The 26,596-nt window shown below is 38.3% G+C and overlaps 1 protein-coding gene across 6 annotated transcripts in view; it reads right to left on the bottom strand.

The window, feature by feature from the left end:
• The window catches only part of mei-41 (ATR serine/threonine kinase meiotic 41), a 105,405-nt gene that overhangs the window by 14,590 nt on the left and 64,219 nt on the right, over positions 1–26,596 (bottom strand). For 2 of the 6 annotated variants that reach the window (XM_074143649.1, XM_074143650.1), the window contains 9 exons: positions 26,141–26,252; positions 24,710–24,882; positions 22,975–23,176; positions 21,690–21,871; positions 17,464–17,657; positions 16,349–16,521; positions 15,145–15,294; positions 4,712–4,875; positions 3,840–3,963 (listed from right to left, as the gene is read on the bottom strand). In XM_074143649.1, coding sequence (XP_073999750.1) covers positions 3,840–3,963; positions 4,712–4,875; positions 15,145–15,294; positions 16,349–16,521; positions 17,464–17,657; positions 21,690–21,871; positions 22,975–23,176; positions 24,710–24,882; positions 26,141–26,252 — 1,474 coding nt within the window. Of the gene's footprint in view, positions 1–1,457; positions 1,586–1,681; positions 3,609–3,839; positions 3,964–4,711; positions 4,876–15,144; positions 15,295–16,340; positions 16,522–17,463; positions 17,658–21,689; positions 21,872–22,974; positions 23,177–24,709; positions 24,883–26,140; positions 26,253–26,596 lie in introns of those variants that run through there. The other 4 variants (XR_012463090.1, XR_012463091.1, XR_012463092.1 and 1 more) reach the window with 4 other exon arrangements.

Raw genomic sequence — 26,596 nt, 5'->3', positions numbered from 1 at the left:
GCCCTAACCATGTCCGACCATAAAGTCAACCTGTTCAAAATAATTTGCGTAAATATTTTTAGAATGGAGTTAGCTAAAGCGATCAATCTATAATTTGTTAATTGTTTTCTATCTCCTTTTTTAAATAGATTAAAACCTATAATTTTTGTCCAAGAATGTGGGACTTTTTCTGTGGAGAAAATATGATTAAACATAGTTATAATATACAGAAGCCAGTTTTGTGGTAAGAATCTATAAAATTCATAGTTAATATTATCATTACCTGGTGCTTTTCCAGATTTGCAATGGTTTAATATATGGTATACTTCTGAATCAACTATAGGAGCATCCAAAACAGGGTGTCTTATATCTAAAAATGTCAAATCTATAACATTTCTGGCAGGATAGGTGTCCCTGTAATAAGATACCCATTCTCCACACGAAATAGATAATTCCGAGGGAATATTTTTGGCTTTACGATACAGATTAATGGTATTCCAGAAGACCCCACTACTCCTACAATCACCAAGTTTTTCTATAATAGATACAGTATATGACTTCTTTTTATTTTTAACTAATTCAACATACTTTTTCTTTTCGCTAATATAAACATTCTTATCAGGTTCATTATATTTAGAGAGCTTCATCTGTTTTAAAACTTGTTTGACCCTCTTTTTAGACTCGACACATTCCAAATCATACCAGGGTTTATTGGTCCTGTACCTGTTAACACTTCTGATTTTTTGACATTTAAACAATTCTAATTCATTAGAAGTTTCCTGAATAGCAGATACCAAATTATCATACATAATTTCAGTAGGTAACATATCAAAGTTAACAGAAATTCTATTAGAGAACTTCATCATATAGTTGTATTGGGAAGCCTTATCACTATTCCAACTTAATTTTAAAATTTCCGCTAATTTCGTATCAGTATTATTAGCACTACCAGGTAAATTAAGAGTGACATTTACTGGAAAATGATCTGACTTTGTAACTATATCATCTACCTTTAAATCACTTACTAAGTCTATATGTATTAAGTCACACCAAAATAGATCAATGGTACTACTACCAGTTGTCTGAACATAAGTAAAATGACCTAAAAAATCACTTGTAGAACGACCATTGACAAGTATCATAGAATGTAGTTCCATAAAATTAACTAAACATTTACCTCTAGTGTTACATACTTTATCCATATTACTTCTTTTATGATAAAGAGATGTACCACAAAATATATTCTCATCTCCCTGATTAAGCTCCGCGACGCGACAATTAAAGTCACCCCCTATAAACATTGGATAAGATAAATGCTTATGCTGAATCTCTCTAATAGTTTCATCTAATAAATCTAGCAATATCTCCAAATTTAATGAATAATTAAAATAGACTAATCCTAAAATAAAAGTAAAATTTGACAAAGAGATACTAACAAAAATCCAATGTTGGCACTTATGCAAAACAGAAACATTAAATTCTTTCTTAACAAATATTAACAACCCACCACTAGCGCGTCCAAAACGCTTCTCTTTAATTGCATTGGAGTTAATTATAGTATAATCTGTATACTTTGTGGACAATATATCATAAACTAAATGTGTTTCTGTTAAACAAACAATGTCATAATTAGAGAAGTTAAATAAATCGTGTAAATTAACAAAACCTTTCATATTCCAAAAAACTATCCTAAACTGTTTACCAAAATTAGCCCTTGTTGAAACATTCTGTAACTGCTAAGATGGAGTCTCTGCTGAGCCCGTCTTCTTTTTTTTCTTCAATATTTGCTGGGTTTTTTTCCTGTCCGGAGTACTTAACCATTGTTCCAACTGAGTTCCTTTTGTAGTAACTGGAGTGCTCGGACGAATATCTTCAGTTATAACTTTTTCGTCCGAATCACTTTCCCTTCTCCTAATCATTCTTCTAGTGACCAATGGGACTTGATCAACAATATCATGACAGAATACCTTCTTTCCATTCGAAATAGCAAAATTATACATCAGCCTAGCGTCATTTCCATTTTCGACTTCCTGCTTCACCCACTTGTGCAAAACTTTCCTTTCCTCTCTCACTTCCGCTGGATAGTCTTCACTTAAAAAATAGTTAGTGCCTTTAAGCAGTACTCTTTTAGAGAGCAACTCCTTCATTTTCCTTTCCGAATCAAATTTTATTAAAATATGACCACCGCCAGTCCCTCTTCCTAGCTTACGAAAGTGTACAATATCCAATACATTACACTCCACTTTTAAATTACTAACAATAAATGTGACAATCTGTTGTAGGCATTCAGCTCTATCCGAAGATTGCAATTTAAAGCCATAAATTATGAGGTTCTTGCACCTTGCTTCTCTATCCAAATATCTAATCTTCATAGATTGTTGTTTGTTAATTTCTCTTAATTTCTCGTTCTCTTTTTTAATTATATCGAACTCTTTTTCCAGAGATTGAAGCTTAATATAAGTCTCCGAGGTTACTTTTTTAATTTCATCAATCTTATTAGTATTTTCATTAATGCTAATTCTTAAAGAATTAATTGCACTCAGAATTTTTTCTGTATCATTCATGATGAGAGGCGGAAAAGAAAAAAAAATTTATGCTTCTCAAAATACGATGTAAAAAGATAAGTAAATAGTTTGAACAAACTATTTGTTAGTAAATAGAAGAGTATTAGAGAAATTACATACAGTGGAACAGTTATATTTACCAAAATAATATCCCTTCCACGACGAATACTTGCTCACTCCCCACCACTCTACAATATATTACTTAAATCTTGAAAATTTCAATAAATTATCAATATTCACACACAATTTTCAGGAAAACTATTTGATGAAATTTCACGAAAATTTACAGTCACAATCCTCAGTTATTAAATTGTAGATACACAAAAAATCAAAACACAATTCAACGTAGAAACAGTCCTTTTAATAGAAAAAACTAGAGCACCAAACAGCGATGTTCACCTGTCCACTGTCACAGCCAAACTCTGGTCTCTATAATATACTTTACATCCATTAAGTAGATAATTCTATGGAGCTTGTTTGAAAACCAAGATTTTTTTTTTTAAACAAATATTGCAACGTTACGTGGGGAAGATGTCCTTGATTAACGTTCTTCCATGCGGTGCTTTAAAAACATGAACATGGTAATACGACCTCAGAAAGTAATACAGGTTCACGAAAATTTTACGCTCGATCACACAAATCTCAAAATAAAAATAAAAATTGAAGTAATTGATACCACTTGTTTTCTGTTCATGGCACACTACTTTATGGAAGAAAATTATAAGAGTATCTTATTATTATTGTTATAATTCTCATTATTCAAGAACAGTGCGAAGGACAATTCCGAAAAAATAATTCCAAAGACAAAACCTTTCTGATTATGTTAGCGGTGTCAAGCAATGCATAACGTGCTAATGCCGATCTAGTGCTAACTAGCTTCATTTTTTTTTTCTTTATTGATATTATTATGACTATTATTTTTATTTTTATGTTTTTTAATATATGGCTCGTCAATATTTGAGTTCACTGGCGCTTGGAGCTTTCTTCAGTGTACTTCTGGTCTCCGGAAAGTGTTCTCTTGTTAGAGACAACATCGTCCATCACCGAGTGAGTAGTAAGAATCTCCTAGGAAGAGAAAATTAGCAACTGGATTTGAAACTGGAATCTCCACATGGGAATCAAGTATACTAACCACTCAGCTAATTACTTCTTTGCATCATTATTACTGCTATTATTATTATTATTATTTTAAAGTAATGGAATAATAAAAGTAACTCGCAGAAAAATGCTTTATAAGAGACAGTTACAATCTGCTGTATTTTAATATTACTAATAATAAACCAACTAAAAACTTACCAATGATTTGCATAACATTGGATAACTCTTGCCGTCATTACCAATGAATTCCAATTTTTTAGGTCTTTGGATAGAACGTAATATAAGTACCTCTTCCTTCACACCTGCGAAGTATACCAAGTCACTGAAAAGCAGACAAAACTCTTTTGAGTTATATAATTTAGTTATTTAACTTATTGTTACTGCAATTTGCGAGGTTATATAAGGCAACAATTTTTTTTCTATGTACACATAACTTTCTGTAAATGTTATTATTGTTATAAATTATTGTGTAACTAAATTCACGTGGTTGAAACTTTTTATATTTTCTTCAAACGCCGAATTGTTAAAATATTTTTATTTCTTATTAACATTTTATACTCGTGCAGTTGTCAAAACAATACATCAAACCAATAATACAACAGATACTTTAGGGGGAAGCGTACCCCTAACATTCGCCTGGAGCTGACCTAAAACACGTTTCAGAATTTCGTTTTATGTTACGCTTTAAATGAACTTTATAGCAATAAGAATACAAAGTTTAAAGCTAATCTCAAAAATTTTAAAAAATCTAGACAAAAAAGTGATATTTCCGGCTGAGGGATTTTGATCGCTACGTTGCATTCTGGTAAGTTGTTGTAGCCTAATCCAAATGTAAGTTTTAGCTTCCTGTGTTTCATCAAGAAAATTTATTTTTAGCGAGGATTCCAAGAGAGATGGACATTTCATCTCTAAATGGATACCACCATTTAAAAATTCAAAGTTAGAAGAAATTCTGTTCTTTAAAACGTGTATGCAAACTTAATTTTGAAAATTTAACATGATCGTAATTCTTCGTCTTACTTGGGAGTGAGAAAAAGTAATTTAAATAGAAATGTTAACATTCAACTTACACTGGAAAAGGATCGTGGTCGTTGCTGAGTCCCCTGTGGCAATACTTGTAGTTTGGTAAGGAAATCGTTCTCAAACTCTGGATGGGAATCATTATTCGAGTGCCGTTCAGAAAATCCATTTCTTTAAGACTTTTGGAAATACAACTCAAGGGAACTACGCTTTTCTGTATTTAAAAAAAAAAAAAAAAAAAAAAAAAAAAGCTAGGATTTAACAACAAAAATCTGTTTTACCTTAGAATTAATAAATGTATATTAATAACCAATACTACTAACAAATATCTTGGTATTACATTACCTTCCCACCCTCGTACACAGGGTGACCAGAGTTATATGCTCCACCCACTTTTTTTTTTAACGGCGAGAAATTTCGAAAAAATAAAAAAACACGTGTTTAATCATTTTTATTGTAAGAATGGGGATGGCCGGGGAATAACACAATTAAGTAACCAACAGAAATAACCTTGTTTATTGAGAAGTTAGGGTAAACATAAAATAAATCAAACAATAAAAGGAAAAGTGATTATTCGCCTTGCTCTCCAAACGGGATGCCTGTTCGTCCAGCGCGTCTGGGTCACCTTCCGGTTTAGGGCGTCCGATGTAGCAAAAGGGCTCGTAGCAGTCAGTCTAGCTATACAACCTCGCCCTGGCTCTGGGCAGAACTGACTTCTCGCTGTATGTGCCGTGCCGACTCGGCCCCCACTCCAACTGCGCCCTACTCCTCGACCCTCTCGCGGTGCTACTCAATCCAGTGCCCCTGTGCCCCTCTTACACATATCCCCCACAAAAAAAAAGTGGGGTTCTGAGGAGCTCCACTTTTCTCACACTCTGTACTCTAGCAGCAGCTCCTGGCTGCCCGTACCTCTTCTTCTGCGCCTATGGGTTCTTTCAGCGGCTGCGGTCACTCTGGGTCGTGGCTTCCCCGCTGCTTCCGTGCTTCCTCTCACATTACTTTAGGTTCGGTATTTTAGGTCTCTTCTCACTATCGGATGTCTTCACTACTCCTTTGTCTGCAAGTTACTCAACGCGGTCTTTGCCTTGACCGACACTGCCCCTGGCGGAGCGGGCCTTTTTAAGGGTTGCTTCTTAAGCGTCGACTGACTACTGCCGTCTCTCTGCCTTCTCCGTCGGTCCGTTTTTCCTAGGCCTGTCAGGTTTTGAACCAATCTGGGAAAGGGTCACAGGAATAGTTAATCTATGACATACAGGTTAACACATTACCCTATACCCCAGATTTTCCTTACCACCACCACTCTCATGACGACTCGGCCGTCCCAGGCCGACCCCTCCTGCGTCTCGGGCGGACGTTAACACCGGGGCCAAGCGGACGCACTGGGGTGGTTTGTAACATGGAGTCCGGTCCCTCCGGCGTTCCCCTGGTTCCCCTGTTTCGGGTCTGCCTTCTCAATTCGTAGGACCCGTGGGGTACGCGGCTGGCCTCTGTTTGATCCCAGTCCCCTTCCTGGGGGGTCCAACTACTATCGCTGAGCTCGTCGCCGCTCCCCTGTGACGGTTCGGATTCCTGCTCCGATTCAGTTGTAGTATCATTTTCCCCCGCCCCCACTTGCTCATCCTCGCTGAGGCTTGATTCCTCTGATCCGCTGTTCCCTCTATCTCTCTCTATTTCCCCTCGATTTGCGCCCTGGTCCCGGGTTCCTGGGGCCACTTTTTCAAAGGCAGGCTTCAGCCGGTTTATGTGTACCACGCTATTTCCGCCCGAAGTTAGAGCAATGCCATAATCCACTGGGGAAGTTTGAGCTATAACGGTATGGGGCCCTGTCCACGGTCTTCTAAACTTCCGCGCATGTCCGGGAGGTACTGCCGGTTCATGCAAATAAACCTTCTCTCCCAATTTAAAACTTCGTTGTTTCTTGCCCTTACCATAGGTTTTCGCCCGGGCCTCCCGCGTATGTGTATTTTTCTCCCTAGCCTGGCTATACGCCTCACTAATCTTCTGTTCTAATCTTCGTGCAAACTCCTCCCGACCTCCATCGGGGTCTTCCGCCCGAAACCGGCACCCTAGGGGCAATTGGGGCTCCCTACCGTGCACTAGGAAGTAGGGGGTGTACCCGGTAGAAGAATGGGGCGTGCTCCTGTAGGCGAGCAGGGTATACGGAATCCAACGATCCCAGTCTCTTCCGTCCCTGCGCACAATACAGGCCAGGGAATGGACCAAGGTTCGGTGCAGACGCTCCACCATTCCGTTCCCTTGGGGGTGGTATGCCGTCGTTTGTAACTTTTTAATTCCTAGGTTCTGACAGATTATCTTAAACATTTCGGACGTGAAGTTCCTCCCTTGGTCTGTAAGGACCCTGTCCGGAGCCCCGTGACGGAGCACTAGCTGCTCCACGAAGGCACGTGCGCACGCTTCTGCGGTCTGTTCCTTCATTGGCACCGCTTCCGCATAGCGGGAAAACCAGTCAATCATTGTCAGCACGTACCGGTTCCCGGCTTTGGTGGTGGGCAGCGGTCCTACAATGTCCAAGGACACTTGTTCGAAAGGCCGTGATACTTCGGCCACTTCGGCTAAAGGGACCTGCAATCCCGCAGGTGTCCTCTTCTCCTGGCACACTTGGCAGGCGCGCACGAAGTCTTTGATCTGGTCTTGCATCTGAGGCCAATAGAAGGTCGCCCGTATGCGCTGGCTGGTACGCTTCACCCCTGGGTGGCCTGACCATGGTGTACTGTGACATAGGGTCATCACCTTGTCCCTTTTTTCAACGGGTACTAGGACTCTCCACCTAGACTGGTTCCCCTCCCGAGTTCTCAAGTAGAGCAGTCCGGTCTCTGCTTTTTCCACTGCAGCTTGAGATGACATTACTTGACACCACCGGTCGCGCTCCTGCGCCCGCCTCCACTCGTTTTCTGGTTCCCCGGGGATGACGTTTACGACTCTGGTCGCCCGACTGAGCGCATCGGCGTTGCTATGCTTCGTTCCCGGCCGATGCACTACTTCGTACGTAAACTCCGCCAGCCTCAAGGACCACCGTGTCAACCGAGCGGAAGGGTCTCTTAAGTGCAGCATCCATCTCAACGCTGAATGGTCTGTAATTAGGGTAAACCGCCGCCCTAGTAGATAGCAGCGAAATTGTTGGGTTGCCCACACCACTGCCAACAGTTCCCTCTCCGTGGTCGAATAATTTCGCTCTGGGGCAGTCAGCTGTCGGCTTGCATACGCGACAGGTCTTTCAAGCCCATCTCGCATTTGCGATAATACAGCGCCAACTGCTACCCCTGACGCATCAGTGGCTAGAGTAAACGGGTCTGCAAAGTTGGGGTAAATCAATACTGCGTCCGAACAGAGCGCCTCTCGTAGCGACTCAAACGCTTCCTGTTGGTTCTGCTCCCATCTGAAGGTTTCCCCCTTGGCCAACAGCAAGGTGAGGGGTTTGGCCAGATCTGCAAAACCCTTGATAAACCGCCTATAATAGCCAGCTATTCCGAGGAAGCTCTGTATCTCGCGGATTGACTTGGGCACAGGGTATTTTTGGATTGCTCGGACTTTATCTGGGTCTGGGCAGACTCCTGCCGCTGTAACGATATGCCCTAGATAACGGACTCTGGGCGCGGCGAACTGACATTTTTCCAACCGGATTTTAAGGTTAGCCTCTTCCAGTCGGGAGAAAACGCGTTCCAGCCGTTGGCAGTGCTCGGCCATCGAACTGCTAAATACTATGACATCGTCTAGGTAGACGAAGCACTCGGTTCCCTTAATCTTCGCTAAAAGTTGGTCCATTGCTCTTTGAAAAGTAGCAGGTCCGTTGACCAGCCCGAACGCGAGCCTCTTGTACTCATAATGGCCCCCCAAGGTAGAGAAGGCCGTCTTCTCACAATCTTCTGGCCGGATATGAATCTGGTGGTACCCACAGCTCAAGTCTAACGTCGTGAAATATTTACTTTCCCCCAAAGCCTCCAGAGTTTCCACAATTAACGGGAGTGGATAAGCGTCCGTCTTGGTAATCTGGTTCAGGGCTCGGAAATCGGTACAGAACCGATATTTCGTGCTCCCATCCAGGGTTTTCTTCGGTACCAACACTACCGGCGCGGACCAGGGACTCTGGGAGGGTTCAACCACTCCCTTGTCTAACATGTCTTGCACCAGCTCCCTGACCACTCCCTTCTGGTGATAGGGCACTCGATAAGGCCGTTTAGCAATAGGCCCATCTGCCTGAGTCTCGATGCGGTGATAGATGGGTAACTTGCACCCTCTCGCATCAGGTTCGTCAAACAGTCGCTCATACTTGTTTAGTACCTCCCGTAGCTGTTCTTGGTCATCCACCGGTAAGTGCTTCAGCTTTTCCTCGATCTGGGCGGCTCTAGTGGGTACTCCCTTCTTAGGCCTCACGTCCGGGTCTTCTTCTACGGCGCCCACCACCGCCCCCCGATCTCCCCAACCCACAGGGTTCCATGTTTCCGCTACCCCAAGAGCCTGCCCTTTCACAATTCTAACGGGTTGTTCTGTTAAATTTATGGCCTTCACCCAGATCTGGCGATGTATGGGCCTGTTCAGGCTTCGCGCCAAGCGTACCCCCAGCTGGGATTGTGGGACTGGCTCGAACATCACCTCCCCCATTCGCTCCCCTCTTAACTTCCCTTCCACCATCTGCTCGGAATGGGGTGGTATTTCTAAGCGCCTGGCTGCTCTTACCACTCTCCAGGGGTCTCCCATTCCCGACGGGTTTTCTTTTTCCGCAGTTTCGACTACCAGGTTTGCTTGCGCACTTTTGTTTGCATGTTGAGTGAGGTATATCCGGCTTTCCCGAGTATCTAATATTATCCCCAGTTTGGCCATTAAGTCTAAACCCATCAGCCCATCCCCTATAGTGTGGACCTCCGCGATGAGGAAACGATGGCGGGCACTCACTTCCCTTAACTGGCACAGGGCCTCCTGCTCCCCTTCGATCGGAAGGGCTTTCCCGGTGACTCCGGTCGCCCTTAAATGTGGTTCACACAAAGGTACATTTTCGAGTGGTTGTTTCAATAGTGACACTTCGGACCCGCTGTCCACCAACAATGTCCTCGGTTGACCCGCTAAGCTAACCAATACTGTCACTCCCTTTTGTCCACCCCCCGACGTTACTGTGGGAACTAGTAGCTGGGCCCCTGGAATGACTTTGGACACGTGGGTGGGGCGCTCACGGGTCCGCTTCCTTTTGGGGTTTGTTCCGGCTCTGGGTTGGTGTGTTGACACGCACACACGGACACTGGTATTGCTTTTCGTGCACAATTTCGTGCAAAATGGCCCACTTGTCCACACACGTAGCAGTTCCCCTTTTGGTTTCGCCTATCCTCACTCGACTTCCTAGGGGGAATCCGTATTTGGGAAGTTTGGGGTTTCCTTCGAGGGCATTCCCGAGCAAGGTGCCCTTTCTGTTGGCACCTAAAGCATGTAAGGTTTCCTACAAGGCCGGGGGACCTCCTCTCTTCTTCTCCACTCCTCCCTTGGATTGCCCGCACCTCATTCAGAATAGGTACCTGGTTTTGGGCGCTTTCTATGATCGTGGCTGCTTCTATGGCCGCTTTGAATGTATTTGGGGATTGGTACCGCAATGGTAACCCGATTTCCCCTCTTAATCCCTTCATAAACGCGGCTAGCGTAACTTGCATTATCTGTTTCCGTGTCCATTCCATCTCCTCCGCGGACATTGCTTCGTACGGGATAGTATCCTCCCCCAGTTTACGACAACGATCTGCAAACTCTTTGACTGATTCCCCCACCCGTTGCGACACTGCATTTAATTGCAGTAGTTTTTCCGCTGGGGATTGAGTAGGCCCAAATCGTTCCGTAAGCACCTCACGGTAATGTGCTAAGGTTGCGGTGGGTTCTAGAAGTGCAGGGAACCCCGCTACGCAAGCTGCTGCCGCTCCTGTCAACTTCAGTTGGCAGATAAGTGTTTTATCCTGTTCCGTCCACCCCCCACATTTTGCTACCCTCTCTATATTCTTTAAGAAGTTGTCTACACTTTCTTCATCTTCTCTCCCCCCCCCAAGGGCGAATTAGAGATTGTAATGACATATCTCGTTTAATTTTGCTTTCTTCGGTTCTAGTTACCTCTGTTAAGCTCATCATAGTTGTTTGTTTCAAGGTAGTGTATTCTACTTTTAACTTTTTCAGCTCCGCTTCTAGTTGTTCTACCTTTTTTTCCATTTTTTTTTTTTTTTTTTTTTTTTTACCACAAAAACAACAAAAATTAAAATGCCCTCTTGAAATTGGTCGTACTAATTCGAAACTAAATTTATTCTAGCAGTTTCTTATAAAGATCCAAAAATTATCAAAATTAATTAATTTTTTTTTTTTTTTTTTTTCTTTACCACAAAAAACAACAAAAATTAAAATGCCCTCTTGAAATTGGTCGTACTAATTCGAAACTAAATTTATTCTAGCAGTTTCTTATAAAGATCCAAAAATTATCAAAATTAATTATATAAGAGTACGTATGTATAAGCAGTCTCTACTGCTGGTGGCTATGTATGTGTGTGTGTTGGGTAGTAACAGACAGCTACTGTTTCTTGTTCAAGGTTACTCCACTCGTAGCCGTATTACTTATTCACAATTTATTTCTTACACTTACTTTCTATTACACTATAACTATGTACACTTTTATTACTATTTACATTTATTTACATACAGTTATTCCTTTATACATTAGTTATGATTCACTTCTGGTATATAGGAAAATTCAGTACGAAGGACTTTACTAGACGTAACACACTCTCATACCAAACATAAGACAAAAACTAACTAAAATGAATTCCTTTGTTAACACCCAATATGTTAATACCAAACGCTAGCAGCGTAAAACATAAAATAAAATAAAAATAATAATAAAAAAAAGGTAATTATGTTATTATACTCCAATACAATGCCAACCTTAAACTCAAAATTTTCTCTTTTTATTTTATATACATATATGTACACCTGACACCACTGTAAGAATGGGGATGGCCGGGGAATAACACAATTAAGTAACCAACAGAAATAACCTTGTTTATTGAGAAGTTAGGGTAAACATAAAATAAATCAAACAATAAAAGGAAAAGTGATTATTCGCCTTGCTCTCCAAACGGGATGCCTGTTCGTCCAGCGCGTCTGGGTCACCTTCCGGTTTAGGGCGTCCGATGTAGCAAAAGGGCTCGTAGCAGTCAGTCTAGCTATACAACCTCGCCCTGGCTCTGGGCAGAACTGACTTCTCGCTGTATGTGCCGTGCCGACTCGGCCCCCACTCCAACTGCGCCCTACTCCTCGACCCTCTCGCGGTGCTACTCAATCCAGTGCCCCTGTGCCCCTCTTACATTATTCTAGTTTATTTTCAGTGATTGACCCATTTTTTTAAACCCCTGTATCTCGAGATACAGCATCCAACTTTTGTTTTTCAAATGGAAAGTTATAAATTTTTTGCATATTTTTATAGTATTGGAGCTTCTAAAAAAAACAAAAAAAAATTTTTTGAAATCGGTTAGGTTTTTCAAAAGTTATGGTAATTTAAAATATGAAAAACAAATTTCAGTTTATTGTCAAAATTACGTTATTTTTTTTTAAAGAATCTGTTCAAACTTGCACTATCAACGAATAGACAAGCCAAAACTCTGGACTCCCACGCTTTGCTTGTAGCCAGCACTTATGGTGGCGAAGTCAAGATCTAGGTAGGCTAGTGTTATTCGACGTTTCAGATCATCTACTGAAGCCAAGGGATTAAGGTTACTGTACACTTTATTTTTTAGATATCCTCACAAAAAATAGTCCATTGGGGTTAAGTCCAGAGATCGAGGTGACCCTATGCTCTTTTCATGGAAATTTCTGTCCAGGTAACTTTGAACAACTTTCGCATTATGTGCCAGGCAACCATCTTGTTGAAAATACATATCTAGCCGACGTTGTAGAGGAATATCTTCAAGCAGAACTGGCAAAATATCTCTTAAAAAAAGTTAAATACCTTCACCAGTTAAGTTCTCTCTGTAGAAGTATGGGCCGATTAGTTGATTTCCTAAAACTCCACACCAAACGTTTGTAGAAAAAACAACCTGAACGTCGAATAACTCTAGCCTACCTAGATCTAGACTTCGCCACCATAAGTGCTGCTAGAAGCAAAGCGTGGGAGTCCAGAGTTTTGGCTTCCCTATCCGTTGATTATGCCCAGATTGAACAGCTTCTTTAAAAAAAAAATAACGTAATTTTGATAATAAATTGAATTTGTTTTTCATATCTTAAATTACCATAACTTTTGAAAAACCTAACCGATTTCAAAAAATTTTTTTTTGTTTTTTTGGAGCTTGAATACTATAAAAATATGCAAACAAAAATATAACGATTTATTAGAAAAAACAAAGTTTGATGCTGTATCTCGAGATACAGGGGTTTAAAAAAATGGGTCAATCACTGAAAATAAACTAGACTAAAAATGATTAAATACGTGCTTTTTATTTTTTCGAAATTTCCCGCCGTTAAAAAAAAAAAGTGGGTGGAGCATATAACTGTGGTCACCCTGTATACATCATGAAGACAAACTTTCTACAGCAAAATTGGGTCTAAACAGAGTATGAAATCTCCTAAAAGCTAAATATCGCGTTTAATACAGTGTGCTATGTTCAATAATTTTTTACGCTGTTCAAGTTTGGTGCTACCAGCGAATTTAGATACTGGAAAAATTTCAGAAGTATTTCCTCAAAAAAATTTGTGCACTTCCTTCTACAGTCCCTGCTTTCATCTTGATGATAGAAAATTAAATAGGTCAAGTTTACATGTATACACTGCGTCTTCATTTTAAATTCTGATTCAAGATTTTAACTGCCATTGACTGTGGCCTTTCCAAAATTGTAGCCCATGAAATAGTAAACAAAGACCTACTATGTTCAAAGATTGGTCTAACATTTCCCAAAAGTACTCTCTTTTGTTTGGTTTCTCAAATCTCAATGTGTTAGGGGAAGACTAAGTTTTCAGAGCTATTGCAGAGGATAACACGGCCTAGTTTGGAAGAGTCTGTGAATCGGGCCATGAAATCTGAGTGTTTCAGCCTTTACAGGAATTTGTTACAGACCACTGATAATACACACAGCAAAAAAATTAAAGGGCAACTGGAAGAAGCCCACAGTTCAATCTGTTTAGAAGAATAAGACTGACAACACTTTGTTATTAGTGCAGAGAGAAGAGTGATAGAGAATAGAAGTTATGCCAATTTATGAGATACATTTTTACACAAGACAAAATTTATTAAAATTGTGCAAAAATTTAAAAAAAAAAAGTTAATACAGAAAAATTTGAAATTCTTTTTGATTGCGTGCTCAGTACCTCTTATTGCTACCGTGAGCTTGAATAACAGCATGCACACGTCTTGGCATGCTCATTATTAGGCGCCAAATGTTTTGTTGTGGAATTCTTTCCCTTTCTTTTCTTAGGACTTGTTCCATCTTTGGTAATGTTCGTGGCGAGTCAGGACGATTGCGAATGTTTTGCCCCAGCTGGTCCTATAAGTGTTTAATCGGATTCCAATCCGGGCTACAAGCTGGCCAGCCGAGACAGAATGTTATTGCTATTTATGAACTCACCTACCACATTTGCAGTATGAGGGCGGGTTCCATCATGCATGAAAAGGAATGATTTACAACAGCAAGTGTCTTCCGCGGACGTGGATTCATTGATGTACCGCTGAGCTGTCAAACTTCCAATCGCGAACACAACCAAGTCACTTTTGTCGGTGAAAGAATTCCTGCCCAAACCAAAATTGATCCGCCGCCAAATGGTGACGTTTGTTGTAGTGCACAAAAGAGAAAACGTTCGTTTCCTCGACTGTATATTTTCATTCGCCCATTATTTTGGCACAGAGTAAATTTGGACTCATCAGAGAAGAAAACTTTCCTCCATTACCCGATGAGCCAATTACGATGGTCACTGACAAACAGATGGCTGGCGATTTAGTGCCTTCTGGTCAACCGTGGTACTTTTATCGGGTACCTTCCTTCAACCCATTACGAACGGTTAGAGCAGAAATCACGGTTCCTGTGGCACGCCTGAGGTCACTTTGGATAGCAGGTGAGGTGGTCTGGCGACTTCTGAGGGCTTGTAGCCGCATGAATCGGTCCTCATTTAATGAAATGGATCTTGGCCGGCCCTGCCCTGGTCGTCGCGTGAATCCTCCTGTTTCCTGGTATCTCCCTCATAATCGCACACTGTTTACACACTGTTTTATTAACGATATAGAAGGGTTCAGTATCAAAACTTTCAATTCTGCCGACAGAAAAACCTAAATAAAGCTATGATCCCCAAATGGGGCCTATGGCAGGTAATGGGTTAACATAGGTGGTACCTGATTAAGAAACCAAAATTGACCAATCGGACAAGATTTTTTCAGAATTTAAAGTTCATAGGTCTGCTAAACTTCTATTGGACACTATTCACATTAAATAAAGCAGATCTATTAATGAGAAAATGTATTACTTACATGGCCAGGAATCTTCTTGTGGCAAACTTGGACCAATACATCAACTAGCAATAGGAAAGCTTTGATAAATTTATTGAGACTTGCAATGCGTAGAGCCTGCACTTCCGACAGGATCTCCTTCATCCTAACTTTTTGCCCCTCGTCGGAGGACTGTAATAAAAGAAGGTGACTAAGTATTAAACATAAAATTAATAAGGGTGTTTAAAAAAAACTGGTGTGTACACAGCTTTCTCTTACAGCTACTCCCAAAGTCTTCTCTTACTCTCTTAATTGTAGTGTCATCTATCTCCGCAAAATCAAATTTTAAGCTTTTTTTAATGGAAAAACTCAGTACGGCAAAGTTCTAAATAAATTATTCTCAGGAGATGGTTTTTGATGGGCCAAAAGAGAGATAAAGCTGTTCTCTCATAAGATTCTGAAAGCATGGGTTATCTCTGAAGAAGCTGGAAGACCTTGTAAAGCTTCGAAATAACAAGAAAAAAAAGAAGGATAAAAAGGTTATGTACAACCCATTAGGGAAGGCGTAAAATGATGGAGAGCAAGTTCCGAGGTGATGGATTTGCTTCATGGACGAACAAGAGCAATAGTAATAGCAATCAATATATTTGGTACAATACACAGTGCAGAACATATAGTCCAGTAAAGCAAATGATAAAGTAGCCAGGAAACAATCCAGAGAGAAAGAGTTACTCAGCTGTTCAACCCTGTTTATATAAAAATCTGGAAGGGTGCTGCATAATTCGGGAAATTGTTGGGACGGATAGAGTAGGCTAAGGCGGAGTAATAAGCGGTAATGCTCAGGAAGATAAAAATCTCCACTTTTTATTACATGTGATTACTGTTTTGTAAAAGCGCATATCAACTGGATTTTCAATTTCAAGAATTCGCTATGGTGGAGGTACGTTGAGTTATGAGTTTAAGCGCCACTATCCAATTTTTTTTTTCACGTTCCCGCATCATGAACATAACTAGCTAATGATGTCTTTAGACTGCCAGTTAGTTTTACAGCGAATGTACGAGTTTGCTAAGTTTTGATTCAACGTCCATGGCTTTCTTAAAAAATTCTCCACCGTAGAATTGACCTTTGAAATTGACTACTAAAATCTAAGTTTCCCGGGATGTCTGGCTTCTCTCAATATCTTAAAATCACACAAAATTTTAAGGCTATTTCACTCTATATTCTTTTAACTACGAACCTACTTACGTTGTAATACGTGATGACTGTCCACATAGCCTGCTGCGGGTAATCTCGGATTATATTCACTATGATAGCTTTCAGTATATTGTAACACGGTAACGACATATGGTTAACTCTGGCCAGGATCAGTGAAAACGAAGTCATAAATAAATAGGAAGGAAGACTGTTTACATTTTGGTCTGAAACAAATCATAGATTTAGTTTTTCTTAAATAACTCAACTAGGAGAGGACTCGAGCTGTCCGTTACACAACAGTTTTCTTCACTTTCTAGTTAACTTTGTACTTTGCAGATACAGGGGGCAGATATTTCCTCTTATACTGTATTAGGTAATAAGTACATTTACTGCCATGGGACGCTTTAGAGGTTAGAGATGTGGATTGTACACACCGGTCACTTTCCAACGAAACAAAATAACAGTTCATTTTTAAATTTTTGGTGACTTGTGGCACTTTAGAGGGAACCTAAAGTAGCAATTTCTCCCATTATAATATTAGTAATTATTTTTATACACAATGTGGCAAACATATGTAGACTTCATTAACATGCTTCACACACAAACTGAAGGTTGAAGTTTGCAATCTCTAGTAGATTTATAAAGTAAACTGTAATAGTTGAACGGCTCACTTAAAGTTGCAGTCCCTCTTAATATGGTTGACCATTAGTGGGAAAGGCTGAAATCATGGAGAAGAACAGGTTCACGGATGAACGCGACAACAGTTATCAGACTCACTGTAGATTGTACATTGTTGTATTTTTATACGTAAATGTACAATGCGCTTTAGACAGAAGTTTAAGAAAGATTGCAGATTCCTATAAAGGTAATAGTCCTGTTTTTGTACTAATTTAGGCTCTTTAAAGAGATGCTTAAGATTGCATCCCCATCCTGAAGAAAGAATACATTTTACGTTTCAAATAAGTATTCTTGAACACAAAGAAAATTTCATGAAAAACTAAAGATAAAGGACAGACAAGTTCGCTTGAACTTGTAGTGTGGTAAATATCCTGGTCTAAAACCAAACTCCAGGAATGTGCTTCCCGCCCTCATTTCGTTTTGCACATTCTGATGACACATTACAGAAAATTATGAAGATAAAGGCAAAATAATAAAATGACACTTACTCATAATCTTATTGAACTTTTCGAGTGTTATTACGTTATCGATGGAACAGGGCCGCGGTTTTGGGGCATCCTTCATGAAGCGAGCACCATAGTCCAGCCATAAATTCAGCAGACACGACATCGATTGATACACATACTTGCAGCCATATAGCAGTGATTTGCTGAAGTTTTCGGCCGATAACACTTGCCTCTCTCTGAAGAAAAAACAAAAATCTAAGATATGAAACATAAGACTTTCTGTTATTCCAATTATTATAATTCAAAATTTGTAAAATTTTCGTAAAACTATCTTAAAACTGAACACCACGTAAAGATAGATGGTACTTGATTTCAGTTACCAATTATAGGCTAAGATTTTAAGATTAGGTCTACATTTGGCTGTTGTGAGGTACCAGCCTCTTCTTGACTCCCTTAAACTTACACAGCTAAAACGAAACCGAAAATATTTCTAATTATAAATATAACTGTGGAAATATACGAGTATTCCAAGATTAGAATCGTAAAGTTAAAAAAAGGAAGTGTAATAAATAAACTTAAAATTTCTATTCTGTAAAAGCGCTTTCCGTTTAACTTATATATTTTATTAATCTTGTAAACTTCACTATGATGGTTGGCTGAAAAATTGGACGACACTCAATTAATCATAAGGATCACTCAGATAATCAGGTTCGTTACTCATAAGTAGGGAACGGATTCGTATGTATTTACATATTTTTTTCTAGGCAATTTACAAACGTTTTTCAACTAGAAGTATTCATACTGACACTCTTTAAGCCGTTTGAGCTACTTTTATTTCACATATTTCCACATATTTAGATGTTATCGCATATTTATACATATTTGATTAAAATAAATAAATATTTCTACATATTTAATCAAAATATGTACATATTTTTCATTTTGGGCATATTTTCATAATTGGGAGGTGGTTGACAGGAACTGTGAACCACAGACTGTGAATCACAGTGGTTAAAAAAGTGTTTTTAAAAGCACCAAGTCGCATTAAAATGCTAAAAGATCTCTATCCAGACTTGTGCCTTCCGCCAGAACCAATATTGACAAGATGGGGTACTTGGCTGGAAGCAGCTCAGTATTACTATGAAAACTACAATAAAATCAAGAATGTCCTTTCACATCTCGAAGACGAAGCAGTAGCGATAAATACAGCCAAGTCTTTATTCGAGAAACCTAATTTAAGGAACGACCTTGCATTCATTTCTGACAATTGCGTATTTCTTGCACAAGCCATTACCCAACTTGAGTCCCAAAATGTTCGACTGACAGAAAACGTGTCCAACGTTAAAAAAGTCATCGAAAAGTTGGAAGAAATACCTGGGAGTAAGGGAGATCTGATCAGATCAAAACTGGTAGAAGTACTGAGCAAGAACAAAGGGTGGGAGACCATCTGTCAGATTTCTGATATTATCAGTGGAACAGAAGTCACCTCAGAACATCGTGTACCCTTTACAACCAACGAGATAACTTCTTTCAGCAAGGCACCTATAACATCTGTAGATGTTGAACGATCTTTTAGTCGTTAGAAGTCCATCTTACGCCCAGATCGTCGTCACTTTACGTTCCAACATTTGAAATTTCATGTGGTTGCAAACAATTTCGAAGAGTGAAGTTTTCAAAATTGAAAAATTTAAAACATCTTTTTATAAATAGTACAAATGTTCTTTGTTGTATAAATCATTATAACTTGTAAAAACAAATTATTTTGTTCCTAATAAATTATTATAAATTGTAAAAATATTCATTTTATGTATTTAAAAATGCCAAATATTTAATTAAAATATGCATTTATTTTCGTCAATTATGTGGAAAATATGTGATTTTCTTAAAATATTTTCTGGAATATTTAAGTAAAATGGACTTTTTTTTATGAAAATGAATTTTTTTTTGGGGGGGGCAAGTTATAATTATTTATACAAGAAAAGAACATTTTTACAATTTATAATAATTTATTAGGAACAAAATAATTTGTTTTTACAAGTTATAATGATTTATACAACAAAGAACATTTTTACTATTTATAAAAAGATGTGTTAAATTTTCAATTTTGAAAACTTCACTCTTCAAAATTGTTTGCAACCACATGAAATTTCAAATGTTGGAACGTAAAGTGACGACGATCTGGGCGTAAGATGGACTTGTAACGACTAAAAGATCGTTCAACATCTACAGATGTTGTAGGTGCCTTGCTGAAAGAAGTTATCTCGTTGGTTGTAAAGGGTACACGATGTTCTGAGGTGACTTCTGTTCCACTGATAATATCAGAAATCTGGCAGATGGTCTCCCACCCTTTGTTCTTGCTCAGTACTTCTACCAGTTTTGATCTGATCAGATCTCCCTTACTCCCAGGTATTCCTTCCACCTTTTCGATGACTTTTTTAACGTTGGACACGTTTTCTGTCAGTCGAACATTTTGGGACTCAAGTTGGGTAATGGCTTGTCCAAGAAATACGCAATTGTCAGAAATGAATGCAAGGTCGTTCCTTAAATTAGGTTTCTCGAATAAAGACTTGGCTGTATTTATCGCTACTGCTTCGTCTCCGAGATGTGAAAGGACATTCTTGATTTTATTGTAGTTTTCATAGTAATACTGAGCTGCTTCCAGCCAAGTACCCCATCTTGTCAATATTGGTTCTGGTGGAAGGCACAAGTCTGGATAGAGATCTTTTAGCATTTTAATGCGACTTGGTGCTTTTAAGAACACTTTTTTAACCGAGGAGATTAAGGAATCTACGTCACTGAACAAAGATCGGACAGTTTCTGCTACTCGATGCAAGGCATGAGCAATACACGTCACATGAATTATCTTAGGATAAAATACCTGAATAGATTGCCCAGCCTTGACCATATTGGGGGCAGCATCAGAGAGAAACAAAAGAACTTTTTCGTTCAAAACTCCACTGGGCCATAGGATATGCATTGAGGCATCGAAGAATCGTGAAATGGTGGAATGATTGCATTTTTCGAGAACCTCACAGTTCAAAAGGAATGGCTTTGAATCCACATCAGCATCACTGTCAAGTTTTCCAATAACTGCATTGGCAATATACCTGCCCTCAACGTCAGTGGTTTCATTAATTGACACCCAAATCGGTCCATCTTTGATATGTTCTCGAATTTTGGTTAATGTATCTTTATAGATATCTTCCAGGTAGTTTTTCCGCAGAGTGTTCTCGTCAGGCATTTTTTCCCCAATTTAGGTCTCTAAGAATCCTTTGAAATGAGGATTTTTAAGTTTGTGGAAAGGGATATCTGCTCTAACCAAAGCCCGACACAGATCTGTACTCAGAGTAGACTTACTTGATGAAGGAGATGTAAGGAAGGCTTGATAGGACGCCCTCTTTTCTTTCTGTTTTTATTCTCTATGTGCGATCCGGTGGCAATATGTTGGGTGACTTGGGAACGTTGAGAGCAAGAAACGCGCTTGTCACAAGCTGTGCAGTACAAAATGTCTCCATCACTTCGAAAAAGTTCTGCTGGAAACTCGCGAAGATATTTAGCAACCAGTTGTTTGTTTGAGGCCGATGTTCGTGGCATTTCACCCAAAAAAGAATACACTAAGTGACCGAACGAAATGAATTGGACACTTCAACGAACGAGCTGAAAGAACAGACAACGTCAGACAACTTCAAAGAACTAACAAGTGCCCGTCACTGTTTAGCAGCATTCTGTGTAAATTACAATAACCATTGTAATGCCCTACAGTCTGTGGTTCACAGTTCCTGTCAACCACCTCCCAATTATGAAAATATGCCCAAAATGAAAAATATGTTGAAATATGTACATATTTTGATTAAATATGTAGAAATATTTATTTATTTTAATCAAATATGTATAAATATGCGATAACATCCAAATATGTGAAATAAAAGTAGACTCAAACGGCTTAAAAAGTGTCAGTATGAATACTTCTAGTTGAAAAACGTCTGTAAATTGCCTAGAAAAAAATATGTAAATACATACGAATCCGTTCCCTACTTATCACTCATTTCTACATTAACTATCAAGAGCGTTGGAACCACTTGTTTACAAGAAATTCTCCCCCCCCCCCAAAAAAAAAATAATTGACAATTTTTGAAAGGGCCAATTCACCGGATGTTCATAATCATTGTTATAGTCACTCAATTTTGGAATATTTGCAAATCAGATGAAGGCTAGAGATGGATAAAGAGTTTAATAAAGTATAAAGAACCTTTCATAGCACAACGTACCTCTTTGCATTAGTTTTATCGGGCTCGTGGTCTTTTTGGTATGCTCTGTACAAGAAATTAGCTAAGTACATATAATTTTTCTCCGTCTTGTAAGCAGTAACAGCTTCTTGGTAGTTCTTGAAGCATTGGTTGTAATCCTCGTTCATGTTTTCTTCGTTGTACTTAGCTATCAATAGTTTGGCCTAGAAAATAAGGAAATCTGGTATCACAGTCGTAATGCTTAAAGTTGAAGATTCTCTTATTAATAACTATCCAAAAGGTACAAAAATCTCTTTAAAAAACACATTCAATTTACAAGGGTTGATTAAACGCCAAAAGGCATACAAAACAGCAAGTACCCAACATTTCATTCATACTTCAGCTCTTAATTTCATTTTAAGTTCGTTAAAATTGTTTTATTTCAATTTTATAACTTTTTTCCCCATTTTTCTCAGCTGATTTCTCTTTCTTCTAATCGGAACTTTTTGTCACCTGATAATCCGCTAAACTCTTCTTTTTAAACTGTAGGTTGTTAAAGGCCCTCATTCACAAAAATCGAATTATAGTTCAGGCTCTAAAGTAGTTTACGAAAAAGGTAAGATAATTTCTGAATATGTCGCGTATGCCATTTTTGGCAACCTATTTCTTTAAATCTTATTTGATCTGCTTTGCTGAAAAAAAACACCCTTACAGACGAGAATATATCCTTTTATATTTAAATAAAAAAATTAGTATTTGTATGTTTTATAGAAAAAAAAGATAAAAATCGTCAAAGTTGGGTGTTTTCAAATTATTTTTTTCGTGCAGTTTTTGAGAATCAACCAGCAGTTTTATAGGTAGTAGATGAGTACAATATACTGACACAGACCATTTAACAGGAAAGCTTATGGTTGGTTAGTCTTAATTCTACACAGATGTTGGATCTGTTACTGGACTATGGTACTAACTAAAAAGGAAAGGTTACGGTTGTCGAAATTAGGTTCCTGGAAGTTAAGTCCCGCCAGTAAAAAAAAATAGGCGATTACTTTACTTACGTAACTGTTAAAGGTTTATTTCATCTTCATTATCTGAAAGGTATGTATGTTCGTTGCACTGAGTTATGGACAGTTTAGAAGCATGCTTAGGTTTCAAGTCACAAAAGAATTCAGATATGCGATGCACCCAGCTCAATAGTATCCGGGATGCCAATAGTCCTTATATCCCAGTAATTGTAGTTAGGTAGGGATACCAATAGAGACGACAAAATGGCTGAAGAAGTCGCTTATCTACTACTTCCTGTGGAGTTGAGCTATATATAATTACTTACCTTAGCTATAACAGCCGCAATTTGATTAGTCGGCGGGTGTCCATTTTTCTCTAGCTCGTCAATACCTTGCTTGAGCACGATTAGAGCTGTCTCTGCTTCACGTTTAGATCTATGGTATTTAGCTTTTTCAATGAATAATTTGGGAACTCCAAACTCTTCAGCAATGGTGAGTTTTGTGCAAGCTACATGCAGATTGTCGTTCCTATAGAAAAATTATTATAAAGGGTTCTGAAAATTTTGATTACCAGCTATTCAAAGTATTATAAGTCATTGCCAATAAAAGTGGCTTAACTTCTCTATATGGATGAAATTATGCACGACAAAGATAAATAATGATTTTGGATCCATTGTCATCAATCAAAGCCTAAAGCTCAGATGCAGAGCCTACTCTGTTTATTTCTAATGTAATATCTTCTAATAAATTACAAGACATTGCCATACTTAAATTAAAGAATATAATAAGCTTCAACAAATAAATCAGTGACTGACGTAAATCAGTACAATTCAGTGAATCTTAAAACCTAAAATAATTCAGATAAAAATACAATCAAAGATAAAGTATAAATTGTAACTTAGCATTATTATTATTATTATTTTGGCGCATCAACAGCTGAGGTTATTAGCGCCCGGAGCTTTTTCCAGTGCACTGCCGGCCTCCGGACAGTGTTCTCTCGTTACAGACAACACTGTCCATCACCGGACAGTGAGCTGTAAGAAGCTCCTAGGAAGAGAAAATCTAAGGGTCAGCTGCTGGATTCGAACCCGGGACCTCCGCGTGGGAGTCCAGTATGCTAACCTCATAGCTGTCAATTGTCAATGAGATTTAAAATAAATTGTAACTAAAGTTCAATTTAGCCAAATACATACAGCTCCATTGTATTTTCTTCACTATTGTCCTATGTCCATCCCCACCACAGACAGTGACAGATTTAACAATTCTAACCTTTATAAAAAATTACTAGTTCTATTTTCACTTTTTCTAAGTTTAATTACTAAATTGCGCCACAGCAATTACACCATTATTCAATATATAAGCAAAAAATCAATTTATTAATCACCGAAAAATGCAAAAATAACTGGAAACGGCAGTAACACAACCTTACTCTATGAACACGCTAGCATGTTCTTTCATCCAGATGCTTGCAAGTTAAAGAAAAGGATTCTAAAAGAACTAGGTGAAAATGTAAATCGAGAAAGAAGGGAAATTCTTCTGGTTTTTACTACAAGAAAGATGAACAAATAAATGTTTAAGCTTGAAATCACCTTTCCGGAAATAAAAGCGACGGCCAGAAAAATTCTGATTTCAGGATGTCAAGGAAATATTGGTTGGCAGAGAACAGTCGACAAGGACGGCAGTGTAGGTATTAGTGGAGATATTCTACCTAAAGCAGGTTATTGGGGGACATACCTTTCAAAATTACAATAATTACACAGTCCGACAAGAAGGAGTGATGTATTTGAGATTATATTCAATCAGGCAGTGTAACTAATTACTGATGTGTTGGAAACGACGCTAAAGTTCTAATGGAAATGGCGAGTAAAATAAATAATACTGAGCAAAAAGACATGTACCACATACCTGAATACATAGACATGATACAAGTTAAATTCCACAAATTAAGACAAGCTGTTCTACCGTTTTGTAACATTAAACGATGTGCAACAGTGATAGAATATTACCAATGTCGCATGTTTTAAAACTGAAGTACAGGAAGTTGTAACTGGAAGTACTTACTTTCGAGCTAGTCTCGCTAGTTCTACCACAACCTCGCCCAAACTGTTCCTGAAGTACCGCTCAATACTCCTGCTGTGATTTTGACTAGCAATCTGACTGGCCAGCCTGAACATCTTCTCCCGGGCCGATAGCACTTCCTGAACGTGGCCGCCAAAACATCTCACCAAGTCACTCTGGGGGGGGTAATCTAATATTAATGATTTTCTTTTACTGCTATCAACACAACTAATTTTTTTGAAAATTAGAATGTGTATTAAAAAGTTATGCAATATTTCTATACAATGATTACGGCTTCAATATTTTACAATTTCATAGTGATAATGATGTGATGTGCTGTACAGTGTTTTTATTTAATAGCAGTAAATGACAAAATCAATTTTCACTTCATTAAAGTTCCAAGTGTACATTGTACATATTGCATCAATGAAATCCTTCAGTGAAGATCCAGAAAAATAATTCAAAACTGGACAAAACCGTTCAGTAAAATAGTTCCAGTCAACTTGTGTTCTTTAACTCGGAATCTACTAAAAATTGGACTGTGGAACAATATGAACAATCTGCAACATACACTAGGAAGAGACTTTGGAACGTTTCTAATTGACATGTCCAATTTACTCACCATACAGGAAATACTATCTACAGCAGTATCTTTTTAATGAACTTAAAATTTCTAAAATTTGATTAATAGGGTAAAAAAGTTAAAAAACATTTTTTAGTTTACTACACGAATTTTAAAATTAATATTCTTTGTTTTTAATGAATAAAAAATCGCAACCAGTCATTTTTTGATAATTGTGTATGTTGCTGTAGAGGTTCGTTTCATGCGTTTGTTTTTGTTTTTAATTTTGTTTTAAGCATACATTATTAATTTTTTGTTTTTTTTACAACGGTCAACTCTAGCAACATGCAAAACGCATAAATACAATTCATTGCTTTTTTCAACTCGAAATCCCGGCAACAAATTAGATATTAACAAATATTATACACTTCTTAGAACCGCACAATACATTGAAATGATACTTTAGGACTCAGATTAATTTCAAGCCTTCCCAAGAACCTTCATTAAATCAAGTTTCTTTGAAATAAATATTATTTCGAATAAAAGATCTACTTGTAAGCATACGAAGTTGAAAGAAAAAAGAGCTGTTTTTGATAAAAGCCTAACCATAGCCCTCCCTTGAACTGTCATAAAATGACTTTTCCTGGAAATATTTCAAATCAAAGTTGTAGAACTACTTGTGTGTAGCGTGTTTACATAAACTGAGTTTAAAGAAATCATTCAGCCGTTTTTGAATGAATTAAAAAAAAAAACTTAAAATCTCATCAGATTTGCTTCAAGTTTACCAAAACTGCATTGCGGGACAAATTTACACCATCACTCTCTTAAGGACAAAAGAATAAAAAAGAAAACAATTATATAATCCAACTTACCCTAATTTTTAGGTCTTGATGGAAACTATCTAGCTGCACATGTACCGCACCTCTGTTGTTGGTCAACTCGATTATGTTCACAAATTTTTCCATTTCATAGGCGACATGCAAGCTGCAACAATGCATGTAAGGTCATTTCGAATAAGTTATGCGCAATAGCAAAAGCACTTGCACACAATGATTAAGATTTCTAATTTTTTATAAATTGTTAAAAAGAATTTGGTGCGATAGCTTAGAACTTTTTCTTTACAGTTCTTCACTTTATACTTTTCTTCAAGCTTAGAAGATTTAATATATGTTTAATAAAGCCTGGAGTCTAGGTGTCCATATTAGGAACTCGCTCTGCACTCCCATTTATGTACACACATATACAGGGTGTTCATTTTAAGACGTCTCAAATGCATTTCATGCTTAAACGGTTCATCTGAGCAAAAAATGGTAGAGAAAACATTTACT

This window comes from Rhodnius prolixus, unplaced genomic scaffold (assembly GCF_049639745.1).
Source record: "Rhodnius prolixus isolate KJV_2025 unplaced genomic scaffold, Rpr scaffold_12, whole genome shotgun sequence".
Classification (NCBI taxonomy): Eukaryota; Metazoa; Arthropoda; class Insecta; order Hemiptera; family Reduviidae; genus Rhodnius; species Rhodnius prolixus.
The sequence above is the reverse complement of the archived record's forward strand: the minus strand, read 5'-3'. Positions and strand labels throughout refer to the sequence as shown.